This window comes from Chrysochloris asiatica, unplaced genomic scaffold (genome assembly GCF_000296735.1).
Source record: "Chrysochloris asiatica unplaced genomic scaffold, ChrAsi1.0 scaffold00033, whole genome shotgun sequence".
Taxonomy (NCBI): Eukaryota; Metazoa; Chordata; class Mammalia; order Afrosoricida; family Chrysochloridae; genus Chrysochloris; species Chrysochloris asiatica.
In genome coordinates, this window is record NW_006408551.1 from 22,953,016 (window position 1) to 22,967,212 (window position 14,197).

General features: G+C 40.5%; 1 protein-coding gene across 1 annotated transcript in view; it reads left to right on the forward strand.

Annotated features, from left to right (window-relative positions):
* KCNMB4 (potassium large conductance calcium-activated channel, subfamily M, beta member 4) overlaps window positions 1–14,197 on the forward strand; it is a 110,975-nt gene continuing 96,778 nt past the window's right edge. Inside the window, exon 1 of the mRNA XM_006859552.1 lies at window positions 1–675. Within this exon, the coding sequence (XP_006859614.1) occupies window positions 340–675 (336 nt within the window). The 5' untranslated portion in view covers window positions 1–339. The remainder of the gene's footprint in view (window positions 676–14,197) is intronic.

Genomic DNA, 14,197 nt, shown 5'->3' on the forward strand with positions numbered 1-14,197 from the left:
GGGGGCGGAGGCTGGCAGGGGGCGCTGGAGGCTGGAGCAGCCCGTGCGCGCCTCGCACCCCGGGGTGGCGGAGGAGCTGAAGCGGCGGCTGCACCGCGTGCCTCCCGGGCCCAGGCGGCGGCTGGGGGGTGAAGCTGGGGGCCCGACAGCCGCCGCCGGGGGTGTAGTCGGCCTCCACCCCATTGTTCTAGCGCGCTCCCCCTCTCCGCCCACTCCCCTGCTGTCACTCGGTGGCGGGTGGTTCCTCCCGCCCAAGGCAGTCGAGGCAGTCGGGCTCGGCGCCGGGGGCGGGAGGGGGCGTGGGGGGGAGAGCGCGCCAGCCGCCTGGAGTGGGGGGCGATGGCGAAGCTCCGGGTGGCTTACGAGTACACGGAAGCCGAGGACAAGAGCATCCGGCTCGGCTTATTTCTCATCATCTCCGGTGTCGTGTCGCTCTTCATCTTCGGCTTCTGCTGGCTCAGTCCCGCGTTGCAGGATCTGCAAGCCACGGCAGTGAACTGTACGGTGCTATCTGTACAGCAAATCGGTGAGGTGTTCGAGTGTACCTTCACCTGTGGCGCCGACTGCAGGGGCACCTCGCAGTACCCCTGCGTCCAGGTGTACGTGAACAACTCCGAGTCCAACTCCAGAGCTCTGCTGCACAGCGACGAGCACCAGCTTCTGACCAACCCCAAGGTAAAAACACTGTGCGCACGCCGGGGCTCCGGTCCGAGGATGCAGATGGCTGGGGTGGCATTTTCCCGCCTGGATTCTGTGGAGGTCTTAGGTTGGAGGGCAACACCAGTGTTTGACCTCATGTGGAGTGGGCTTGAGGTGATCTAGGAGGAAACAAGACATCTGAGGTTGTACCCAATTAGGAGCCTCCAGGCTTCGTTCTTCGGGTTGGATTTAAGTGCAGGGACCCGGTGGTGTCCAGAGACTTTTAAATAACAACAACAACAACAAAACGTGGGTCCTGCCGTTGTTTTCGATTTTGAGGCTACTGCCCAGTGCAGGTCCCGGCGCCTACACAGCAGGGTTTGGTGGAATGCATGGAGCCAAAAGTTAACTTTTCTTCTAATTAAGCCTGTGGGTAGCCCGGACGCACTTACTCCAGTGGTGAAAGGTCCGACCTAGAACTGATTGCGTGAAGAACTCACATGGACTGGCCTTCATTAGGAAGCTGAGCAATCCTCTGACTCCTTGAAAGGTACTAGGGAATTCCTTTGGTTTCAACTCATAGTGATCCTGTGTAGGGTTTCTGAGGAACCGCTTATAGGTTTGAACCACTGACCTTGTGGTTAGTAGTCCAGTGCTTACCCTACAGTGCCGCACCTGGACTCCCTTTTAGACCTAGACCCATGTTTTAACTTGAGGCCAAATGACGTCCTGGAATTAAATGCAAAGTTCTGTGTAGGTTCGGTTTGTTTGTTTTTATTTTCTGAGAACAGAGGGCTCCAGATTTTAATGAAATGTATTCTCAAAAAGGTGTAAAGGGATACAGGTGACTTTCTGCATGTCTGGGGACATTGGGGAACGGCTTATGAAAAATAGAAAACCTCCGTGAAATTAACAGAATAGTCCTTCCCTGAAAACGATTTGTCTCTCTCACAAGCAAAAACAAAACAAAACAAGAAAACACCTCGTTAGGATTTAGGACTTAAGGGATGGAGAATAAAGAGAGGCAGGCTTGGAAAACTGTTTCCAGCAGAGAAAAAACTTTTAAAAAGTATGACCTCAGTCTAAACATATTAAGCTTTATAGTGAACCTGGTTCTGCAAGCATTTCTTGTTTTTCTTCTCTTTAGTCTTTCTTATTATACTTTACTGCTTAACTGTCAAAGTAAAGGTGTCTTCTTTCAACTTACTGACATTTTGCCTAACTTCTAGGGATAGGGCTATGCTTGAAGATCAAGTAGGAAAAGAGTCCAAAAGGTAATGAATCTTGGATGCACAGGAACACTTTCTAATAATGGAGGAAAGTTGTATTGATGCCAATTCTAAAGAAAAAATTCTATATTAAAATTTTTTTTTTAAGTTTCAAAAACAAGTTTCCAATGATTTTTTAGTAAAACTCATGGCTTTGTTTCCTAAACAATACATTCTTCTTGTTGTTAAGTGCCATCAAGTCAGTTCCAACTCATAGCTACCCTGTGTAGTGTTTCCAAGGAACAGCTGGTGGGTTTGAACTGCCAACGTTGTGGTTCCCCAGTCCAGTGCTGACCCTACAGCGCCACACCAGGATTAGTAGAAATTTAAAAAATCAGGAATTATTTAAAGTATTATTTCTCTCTCACTCAAAAAACAAGTCCCCTATTTCAGTTACCGTTTTTAAAAAGTAAAGATAGTAAATAAGCAGACAATATAGGAATAAAAATATAGAAATACAGAATTTGGACCTCAGTAAAAGTGAAATATTTTGGATAGAATGAAATATTTAAGCGCTTTATGAAGCAATGATGCATAGACAAATGTTTCTAATTTGCCTAAGGCTCAGGAATTTTAAAAGAAATCTTAGGAGTTTAGAAACTTGATTTTGTTTTTCCAGGAGTAAAATAATAATTTCAAAGGAAAGTGTCCAGACTAGTAATGATTTACAAATTTTATTGTAGTTCATCTTATAGGAGGTGATGTTATGGTTGGCAGAACATTGCTAATTATTTTAATATAGTGATTCAGACAGAGATAAATTGCGTACATATACTCCACTGTGTTATATACACACAATAGTAAATTATGAAGTCCTGGTAGTGTAGGGTAATGAGCCTGCTAACCATGAGGTCAGTGAGCTGCTCCTTGGAAACCCTATACTGGGTTGCTATAAGTCAGAGCTGATTTGATGTCACTTAACAACAGCAACATGAGTAAATTGCTAATACCTAATCAATATTTAATATCTAATCATTTAATAAATTAGAATATACTACAAAAAGACTGTTTCACAATTTCCTGGTAATGTTGAAGAACCTGGCAGAAAAAGCAAACTGGGATAATTAGAACATAGATTTTTAAGTCACTTGGAAGTAATCCCGATGCTTTGATTTAATAGTAAGAATTTCTCTCTCTCTCTCTCTCTTTTTTTTTTTTTAAATGATCTGGGTTATTATTTTTTTTAATAGTTTTTTTTTGTTGTTGTTTGTTTTTCAGTACCCAGACCCTGGCAACAGTTGTTTTGAAGAATTGCCTGAACAAAATACCATTTTATTTTATAAAGCAATGTGCTTAGGAGAGAACAGAACTGGAGAAATAAATATTTATATTACAGAAAATGATGAACAACGTCCCAGCTAATTCATTCAAAGTTTCCTTAGCCAAACCATTTTATATTTATTTTGAATTATGATTACGCTGTAACATTGATGAAACAAGAATTTGCTCTTTAGCTGTCATCTTTGTACTTTTGGTCAGTAAGTGCTCAATTTAGATATTCTTGTAGGCAGTTGCTAATGGAAAAATTCGATGAAACCAAAATACTAGGCCAGAGTTAAGTATAAGCAGAATGTTTAGCTGCCTAAATGATTTCTCTGATTTACATTGTTGGTAAGTTTCTTCAAGTTGGTTCTGACTCATAGTGACCCTGTATGGGTTTCCAAGGCTGTGCATCTTTGCAGGAACAGAAAGCCTCATCTTTCTCACACACAGCAGCTGATGGGCTCAAACTGTCGACCTTGTGGTTCATAGTCCAGAGTTTATTGGACAGAGCCATCACACTCCCGTTGATTTACCTTAGCTCCTCATTAAAGGCCCTGTGTTCCTTACCCATTCCCTTTGTAGAATGTCTAGATTTTCTACAGTGTCATGGATTCTAACCAACTTCAGTTTTCTATTCTTTATCACCCACTACAAGAACCATTTAAGAAATCACTTCTTAGAGAAATAGAACTACGTCTTTTTCCCTTACCTTGAGTTTGCTGCATTAACTACATGAAAAGACAGGGAAAGAATGTTATAAAATGTCTAAGTTCTTGCCGGAGACAAAGGCCCTCAGTCATCCTTCAGTTTTGTTACTAAACTCACCCCTGTGTTTTTAGCCAACCAAAGAGAGGTCTCTACAGTGAGCAATAATAGCAGGGAAGTACTCCTTCTACCAATCATTTGAGATTAAAAGGGCAGCATTTGCCCAAAGACAAAGTTCAGAAGGAAGAGTTAGGTAACAATGGGATGGATGTGAAATAGAAGCAGAGAGAAGAAGAGGGATGTGATGTAAATTGTGTGGATTACAATCAATAATATGAAACAAAATGTGTATGAATTATTGAATGGAAAACTGATTTGCTTTGTAAACCTTCACCTAACTCATGACAAGGCAAACATGCACACATACACACATATATGGATCCTGATGTGGCATTGTAGCAAGGAAAAGCTGAACCGAAGTGGAAATGTTGCTCTGGTTAGTCCAAAGGGCTGATCATTTCTCTGTGAATAAGGACTTGACTTGAGTATTACACTGCACAACTGGATAAATAACTGCTTTAAATAATAAGGACATGACTCAAAATATAATTTAAGAAATTAATTAGGACTTAAATATATTTTAGGAGTCCTGATGTGGCACTGTGAGTAAATGCACTGGATTGCAAAGTTAGTTTGATCCACAAGGTCGGCAGTTCAAGCTCACCAGTAGTTCCTAGGAAAACTTATATAGGGTCGCTATGGGTCAGAATCAATTTGATGGCACTTAACAACAACAAAATATATTTTAAAGGAATTATTAGTCAAAAGTCAAATTTATTTGCAATTATCTTTTTTAGTAATGTACAAGTTTAGAAGTTATATTGTTGTTGTTGTTAGGTGCCATTGAGTCAGTTCCGATTCATATTTACCCTATGCACAACAGAACAAAACATTGCCGGGACCTGTATCATCCTCACAACTGTTGTCATGCTTGAGCCCATTGCTGCTGCTAATGTGGCACTTCAGTTCAGCTTTTCCTTGCTACTGTTCCTATCACTTCATTATCTTTTTGCGACTCACAGTAATGGATGCAAAGAACAGTCATTCTCAACTGTGGATTGCACATTAGTATCACCTGGGAAATGTTTAAAGAATATTTTTATTTGTATGTATATTCTTATGCCTCTGTCCATCCTTCAGAGATTTAATCTTGAGTGAGGCCTAGGAATTGGAATGTTTTAAAAATTAAAACAGTTTATTTTATTTTATTAGTTTCATTGCTGTAGAGAAATACTCAGCAAAACATCCACCAATTTAACTGTTTCTATATGTACTGTTCAGTGATGACCTGGCAGTGTTGCTCTCTGTTGTGCATAGGGTCGCTATTCCACTTGACGGCACCTAACAACACCACCCACAACAAGTGTGTAACCATTCTCATCCTCCTTCTCTGAGTTGTTCCGTACCCATTAACATTCACTCACTGGCCCCCTAAGGTTCCTATCTAACTTTTCATTACTGTTCTCGTTTTGATCCTCTATAGATAGTTCTTAAAAGAGCATAATGTTCAAGGCAGAATGTTTGCTACTTAAGCTAAACTATTGTATAGTTTTAAGAAGCGTTCAGGAGACATCAAGGCAAGTGGTCGGGTCCCCTCAGGGCAAACCCCCTTCTGAGACTAAGACTCAAAGGGAATACATAAGCAGGTATGTGGTCTAACTGGTGACCATGTTGGTCACCAATAAAGGGAAGTGAGGGAAAAACAACAATGAAGCTGTGAGCTAAGGCCGACAACGTTCAATAGACTCCTGTGAATCCAGGTGGAGACCTGGTTGGCCAGCAGTATGGCAAGACCTGGGGACTCCTGGGCCCAGAGTCAGTGACATAGCCACAGAGAACTAGCGTGGAGAGTGAAATGTCCAGCTGATAAGAAGTGAGGGGATATGCACAAGAACACCCACATGACTGGATGATCAGAAGTCAACTAGAAGAAGAAAAAAGTGGCGGGGGTGGTGGTGGAGAATAATCTGATACAATTTGATTAATTTGACCTACACCTATGGATGCAGTAGCTCAAAAGAGGGAACAAATCTTTACAGCAAGGATCATTCCTACCCCCTCGATAAACAGGGTAGACAGGGATGGGCAACTTAGACATTGGCTACCCAAAATGAGGGTGGAGGGGACTACAAAGGCAAGAAGTGACTGGCTTACAAACTTTCAAGAGGAAACCAAGATCCAGAGGGCGTGGAGGAAGGTAGACTCTCCACTGAGTAGTATCCAATCTGTCTGGGCAGGGCTGATGAAAGGAGATAGGGATGGCACTCATGTGGCACAATAGTGAATAATTACTATCAGGACTGACTGTGAGGGTTGGAAATGTAAAGGTAAATATTTTGTAGCAAAAAGAGGGGAGTGGTTGATTTTGCAGTCCAGGAGTGGAAGTCCCTGGAACCATCAAGGGAGAAGAACGGAGTGCGGGACCAGACCCAGAGAAATAATGACGTCAGAGGTGGAGGCAGAGATGATGGCATAGAGAGATGTAGCAGCTGGGAACTCTAGACCCTGAGAGGGAGAGGGGCTGTGTGCTGACAACCGAAGGGCAGGTTTGCAGGGTATACCCTTTGGTTGTTTGATGATGCATAGAGGGTTTATAAAGGAGCTCTGGTAGCGTAGTGGTTACAAATCGGGCTGCAAACCGCAAGGTCAGCAGTTCGAAACTACCAGCTGTTCCGCGGGAGAAAGATGAGGCGTTCTGCTCCCATAAAGATTTACAGCCTCGGAAACCCTGTACAGGGTCGCTATGAGTCAGAACCGACTCCACAGCACGTAACAACAACAACAAGAGTGTTTGTAATCTCAGCAACGAAATGATATATGATATGATGAATGTAAAGCTAATGTTCTACCATAATTCACAATTAAAACTTTAAATGATTAAAAAAAAATGACTTCAGGAGATATTTTGGCTTAAGGTTTAAAGATTATCTCAGGACAATAGTTTCAAGAGTTCATGTAGCCTTCGTGACTCCAGAAATTCTAGAATCCATGACAATTTGAAATTACGTTATTATTGAATCCTTGATCAAAGTATTCAATAGTGATAGTTGGGCACCATCCAGGTCTTCAGGTCTCATGGCAAAAGTGACAGTTATTTATGGAGGGTGTTTCCTTTTATTTCTGTCTCTTTTTCTTTCTCTCTTGCTTCAGGTAAATTGAGACAAATTGCTGTGCTTTAAATGGCTTCTTAGAATTGTTTAAGACTCCAAGCACTATAAAGTGAATCAAGAGATAGAGCAAAAGCACTAAACTCATTATTAGACCAATTAATTGGGATCTCACACAAAGCCATGAGGGATTTTGTTTGTTAGTTTTAAGTTTTGTAAGTAGTGATGGTGATTCAGACCAGTGTTAAAGTTCACTTGTGGACTGGTTATGAGGAATGAACAAAAAAGAGAAGTTGAGGATGATTTCAAGGATGATGACCAGCACAGCTAGGTGAATGAAGACACCTTTACTAAATGGGGAAAGCCAGAGGAGAAGTAGGTTTGAAAGGCTGTGTATGGAAACAAAGAGTCCAGTTTTGGATATGCCTAACAGACAGTTCTGGTATGACACTGTAGAATAAGCACTAGACTGCTAACTGCAAGGCCAGTTGTTCAAACCCACCAGCTTCTTCTCAGAAACTAACTCCATGGCACTTAACAACAACAACAGACATCCAAATGTGGATGACCCCATTAGTCTTTGACTTTGTGATTATAATTTAGCAGAGAAGATAACAAAAATAAGTGTTAAACAAGGCAGTATGCCAAGTTCTTTAGAGAGGTATAGACAATATATATTATGAACACCAAGAGAGAATGGACAGGGGGAAAGCTTCATGGAGAAAGAAACATTTGCCATGAGACTTTAAAAATGAATGTTCAAGTACAATTCAAGATGGAGGCTTACTCAGGCGTACCATACCATTCCCTACAGCAAAGACAGAAGAAGCCAAGTGACAACCTCGGAACACTAAGCAGCAAAAAATAAATAAATTTAGATTTAAATTTAATGGAAGAAGAAACTGAATGAAAACAGTGAGCAAGGAGACATACAGATCATAGGTGCTCAGCCAACAGGTCCAGCACGACATGACCATCTTGAGACAAAGCAAGCAATGTTCCTGGGGTGAGGAGTATAGGAAGGCCGCTTCACTCCTTCTACCACCCCCTTTCCTAGTAGCCAGCAGTGTGTACTCTGGAGGATCACATGTTGCATGCCCCCATTCCCATTGGTCCAGTGACGGGGGCACACACTCCTGCTTGTGTGGCACTGCTCCTCTAATGGCTGGCAGCACATGCCCTCATGGAATACAGTGACCACCTTCCCCTGCCACCACTGTGTGGAATAGTAGTGCACACTTTTGCTTGCCCTTCCAACCGGCAGTGTGTTCTCCTGCATCACCAGCCAGTGAATGAAGGTATATCCCCATCTTACCCAACTGGCAGTGTGTTCTCCTGCATCACCAGCCAGTGAATGAAGGTATATCCCCATCTTACCCACCTTCCCCTGTTGTCCTGCTCTCCCCATGACCGATGATGCATGCTCCTGTACCATCTCTCCAGTGGCTGGTAGTGCAAGCTTCCTTTTCCGCTTCCCTCCTGCCCTGACAACCAGTGATGCAAACTCCTATGCCATCCATACAGAGCCTAGTGACCCATACACAGTCACTCCGACTACCTGGCCACTGGCAAAGTGTACTTGCAGTGCCCATTACCCAGTGATTGTCAAGTGTGTTTCCTGCACCCATTCCCAGTCACTGACCTGTGAGGCACATCTCCTTATAAGCAATGCCTATCACATCGATAGGCACCCTCTGCACCTCTACTGAACTATGAGCAGGAGTTCCTAATGCCTTCATCACACATCCCTTATTCAGCAAGTTCTGGCTGGCTGACTGACTGCATGTGCACTCAGACACTTTGGCCCCCTCCCATCTACTGAGATACAAATTCATGCACATACATGGGATTTAGCCCATCCATCTGGAAAGCATTCTTTAACAGGCTAGAGAGACATCAAGACCTGGCTTCCGTAGAAGGTACCAACCTGGAAGGATCTCACGATCTCACAGTAGCTGTGAATGGACTCTCAACACCCAATGCTTGTCACCCAATATCAGGAAAACAACCCAATCTCCCACCTGCACTCACCATAATGCCTCAGAAGCAACAGACAATAACTAATCCTAGAAAGAAACAGGATAAGATGGCTGTAAAAACTGAGCAAAATAAAGAGATAGAAAACCTTCTGTAGGAAGAAATGGTAATAGAACTAACTAATAAGGAATTCCAAAAACTTACATATAGGATTCTCAAAGAGACTAGGGAAAAAATATACAACACCCTAGAGGAATTCAGGAAATAATAGAGGACAAAATAAGCAGACAAGTTGAAGCCATACAAAAATAATAACTGGAAATCCAGAAGATTCACAATAAAATATCAAAAATAGATAATGAAAGGACAGAGAAGTAGAATTGATTCATGGAAGAAAGCGTAAGTGAAATAGTGGACAATTATCTTGATACTCATCGGAGAAACAATCAGGTATGAGAAAAAAATCTGAATAATCAAAAAAGATTAAGAGTTATGAGGGACACTCTCAAGACGAATAAATTACATATAATTGGAATTGCAGAAGGTTTTGTAAACCCTTCAGTATAACATCACCTATCCCACGTCCTCCCTGTGCTTATTACTGAAGGGCTGGTTTTTTGTTGTTTGTTTATTTGTTTTTTAGATAAGAAAATGCCAGGAATTATTTTATGCCAATTAATTTAGAGTTAAAGGGAACAATTTCCTAGAAAAGTATAACTTACCAAAACTGAATAAAGAAAAGAAAAAGAGTACTGGAATATGCTTATGTAAGAAGGGCATAGAGGCGCTATCTGCCATCCTTTCCCTGACTTCACAAAGCAGGAGAGTTAGTGCAAGGCCAAGCCTAGGGGCGATGGTCAGACATGCTTCCATCTTCCAACTTTTCTTACCAATTCTGACACCAACCATTCCTCAAAGACACTCTTAACTTCTCTGCAGTGGTCACACAGAACTCACAAACCATGCTCACAATTATGTATTTTATTAGGGAATTATTAGGGAACAAGTTATAATTCAGGATCAGAAATGCTCAGGATACAGTTATTCCAGTCAGGAGCCCCTTTCTTAGCCTTAACGTCTCATTACCATGACCCTTTAGCCTCTGCCCTGCTCAGACACATATTTTTAACTTCTTTTAGAATTGCCAATAAATGCCCAAAGGCACTCAGCTCTAGCTCCCTTGCTTCAGCAAAACTAGTTCCCCAAATTCAGTGCTTGGAGGCAACCCACTCCACAAGTAAGCCTCCTACCTGAAGCTACTCAGTTTTCTCACTGCTTGAGCTGGGAAGCCCTCTCTTCTATCTTGTGAGATCAACTAGGTAAAAATAACAAGATATTTTAATTTTATGTTTGTGAAGGGATAAAAGTGTTAACAAGGATGTGAAAAATTACAGCACTAAGGTGGCTCCATATTATAAACCCTGGACTGCAAACTACAAGGTTGGTGGTTTGAACTCACCAGCCACTCCATGGGAGAACGATGAAGCTTTCTGGCTCTGCAAAGACTTAAAGCATCAGATTATACTATACAGGGTTGCTATGAGTCAAAACCAACTTGACAGCACTTAACAACAAAACTTGAAGAAAAGAAGTAATCCTAGGGGTTTGAGCCTGGCATTTTGGAATTTTTCTCAATACAGGCAAAGAATTGGCTTAGGAGCTGAGCAGAGCTTTTAAGAGACTCTTGGAATTGTTATTGTTGTTAGATGCCATTTAGCTGGTTCTAACTCATAGCAACAGAACTAAACTCTGCCTGGTCCAGACTCATCCTCATTATCATTGTTATATTTAAACTCATTGTTGTAGCCATTGTCTCAGTCCATCTCACTGAGGGTATCTCTGTGTCTCACTGACTCTCTACTTTTCTAAGCATGATGTCCTTCTCTACATCCTCCTGATAATATGTCCTAAGTATGTGAGACAAAGTTTCACCATCCTCACTTCTAACGAGCATTTTGGCTGTTCTTCTTCCAACACAGATTTGTTCATTCTTCCGGCAGTCCATAGTATATTCGACGTTCTTTGCCAACACCATAATTCAAATATATGAATTCTTCTCTTGTCTTTCTTATTCATTATCCAATTTTCACGTGCATATGAGATGAATGAAAACACCATGGCTTGGGTCAGACACACCCTAGTCCTCAAAGTGAGTGACATCTTTGCTTTTTAACACTTTAAAGATGTCTTTTATGTGGCAGAGGCAATGGCATGGAGCGATGGAGTGGCTGCAGGCTCTAGGTCCATGGACTGAGTAAGTGGGCAAGAGGCTGTCTTGCAGAATATGCCATTAGGACATTTAAATCAATATGTATTTTTTGTTTTGTATGTGTATATCAAATATTTTTCCTTTGTTCATTTGTGAAACATAAGTAAAAGGGAAGCCACGGGGAAGAAGTAGAATAACTGTTGTTGCAGGAACAGGATTGTAACCATTGAGATGATATAAAGTGTATTATTTGTTGAATATAAAGCTGATGATCTTGTCTGTTAACCTTCAGTCAATTCACAATAAATTTTTCAAATGACTTTTTTAGTCTTTTGTAGCAGATTTATCCAATATAGTATTTTGTTTTATTTATAGACTGCTACTTTGATGAGCATTGATTGTGGATCCAAGTGAAATGAACTTCTTGCTAATTTTAATATTTTGTCTATCATGTTGTCTTTTATTGACCCAGTTGTGAAGAGTTTTGTTTCTTTTACATTGACATGTAATCCACACTGAAGGCTGTATTCCTCGGTCTTCATCAGCAAGTGTTTCAAATCCTCTTCACTTTCAGCAAGCAAGGTTGTTAATGATTCTTCTTCCAACCCTGATGCCACATTTTTCTTCATATAGTCTGGCTTCTTGAATTATTTGCTCAGCATACAGACTGAATAAGTATGGTGAAAGGATACAACTTTGATGGACACATTTACTGATTTTTAAACCACACAGTATCCCCTTATTCTATTTGAGCAATTGCTTCTTGTTCTATATACAAGTTTCACATGAGCACAATAAAGTATCCTGGAATTCCCATTCTTTGCAATGTTATCCATAGTTTGTTAAGAACCACATAGTCAAATACCTTTGCATAGTTAATAAAATACAAGCAGACTCTTTCTGGTATTCTCTGTTTCAGTCAAAATCCATCTGATGTCACCAATGAAATCCCTCATTCCAGGTCCTCTTCTAAATCCAGTTTGATTTTGTAACAACTCCCTGTTGATATACTGCTGCAACTGTTTTTGAATTATCTTCAGCAAAATATTACTTTTGTGTTAAATTAGTGATATTGTTCTATACATCCACATTCTGTTGAGTCACGTTTCTTTGTAATATGAGTATCTTCCAGTCTGGTGACTAGGTAGTTGTCTTCCAAATTTCTTGGCATATACTAGTGAGTGCTTCCAGCACTACATCAGCTTGTTGAAACACTTCAATTTGTATTTTGTCAATTTCTAGAGCCTTGTTTTTCACTAAATGCCTTCAGTGAAGCTTGGACTTCTTCCACCAGTATCATCAATTCTTGGTCATATGCAACATTCTGAAATGGTTGCACATCGACCAGGTCTTTCTGGCATAGTGACTGTGTATTCCTTCCATCTTCGGTTGGTGCTTTCTGTATCATAGAGTAGTTTCTGCATGGCATCTTTCAATATTGCAAGTTAAACTTTGAATGTTGTCTTCAATATTTTCAGCTTGAGAAATGCTGAACGTATTTTGGTTTTCTAATTCCAGGTCTTTGCAAATTTCACTTTGTACTTTACTTTGTATCTTTGAAATGTCCTCTGAAATTCTTCTATTCAGCTCTTTTACATCCTCATTTTGTCTATTCACCTTGGGTACTCTACATGTAAGCACAAGTTTCAGGGTTTCTTCTGACATTCACTTTGGAAGTTTTCCTTTACTGTCTTTCCCATGACCTTTGGCATTATTCATGTGTGATGTTCTTAATGTCATACCACAATTCCTCTGGTCTTCATTCATTAGTGTTTAATGCATCAAATCTGTTCTTGAGGTGGTCTCTAAATTCCGCCTTGCTATTTCAGTGGTTCAAACCCACCAGTTGCTCTTTGGAAACCCTATACAGGGTCACTCAGAGACAGATCTGACTCAATGGCACTTATCAGCAACAATAACAACATACTCAAGGTGATATTTTGGCTCTTGCTGACTTGTTTAAATTTTCTTCAGCTTCAGTCTGAACTTGCATATGAGCAATTGATAGTTTGTTCCACTGTCAGCCCTTGGCCTTGCTTTGGCTGGTGATATTGAGCTTCTTTGTTATCTCTTCCCACAAATATAGTCGATTTGAATCTTGTGTATCAACCATTTGGTGAAATCCATGTGTATACTCAACATTTATGTTATTGAAAACACATATTTGCAATGAAGAAGTCATTGATCTTGCAAAATTCTATCATTCAATCTCCAACATCATTTCTACCACTAAGGCCATATTTTTCCAACTACTGATCCCTCCTGTTTGTTAACATATTTCTCATTCAAATCACCAGTAATTATCAGTGCATCTTGATTGCATGTTGGATCAATTTCTTATGGGAGAAAGTGGTAGAATTCTTCAATATCTTCATCATTAACTTTAATGGTTGCATTGCTTTGAAGATAATTGTATTATATTTAGTCTATAAAATATATAAAATAATTGCTCTTTCTTGTGTTGTTCGTATTGCTTAGTACCACTGAATCAGTTCCGATTCATAGAGACCCTTTATAGGGTTTTTGAGAGCAGTTGGTGGATTTGAACCATCAACCTTGCTGTTAGAAGTTCAGTGCTTATACTACAGAGCTACAGATGACCCTAGTCTTCCTTATAGGCATATGAGTAATATTCTATCACAGACAGTACTGTATTCCAAGAAAGATCTTAAAATGTTCTTTTTTACTATGCATATGATGATATTCCTTTTCAATTTGTCATTCCTGGCATAGTAAACCATATAATTATTAGATTCAAAACAGCCAATACTTGTCCATTTCACGTCACTAATGCCTAGGATATTTATTGATCTTTATGTGTTCCATTTCATTTTTGACGATTTCCAATTTTCCTAGATTCATATTTTGTACATTCCATGTTCTGATTATTAACCTCTGAAGCTGTTCATTCCCATTTTGAGTTGTGCCCAGCAGCAAATTAAGATCCTGAATGCTTTGCTCCATGCACG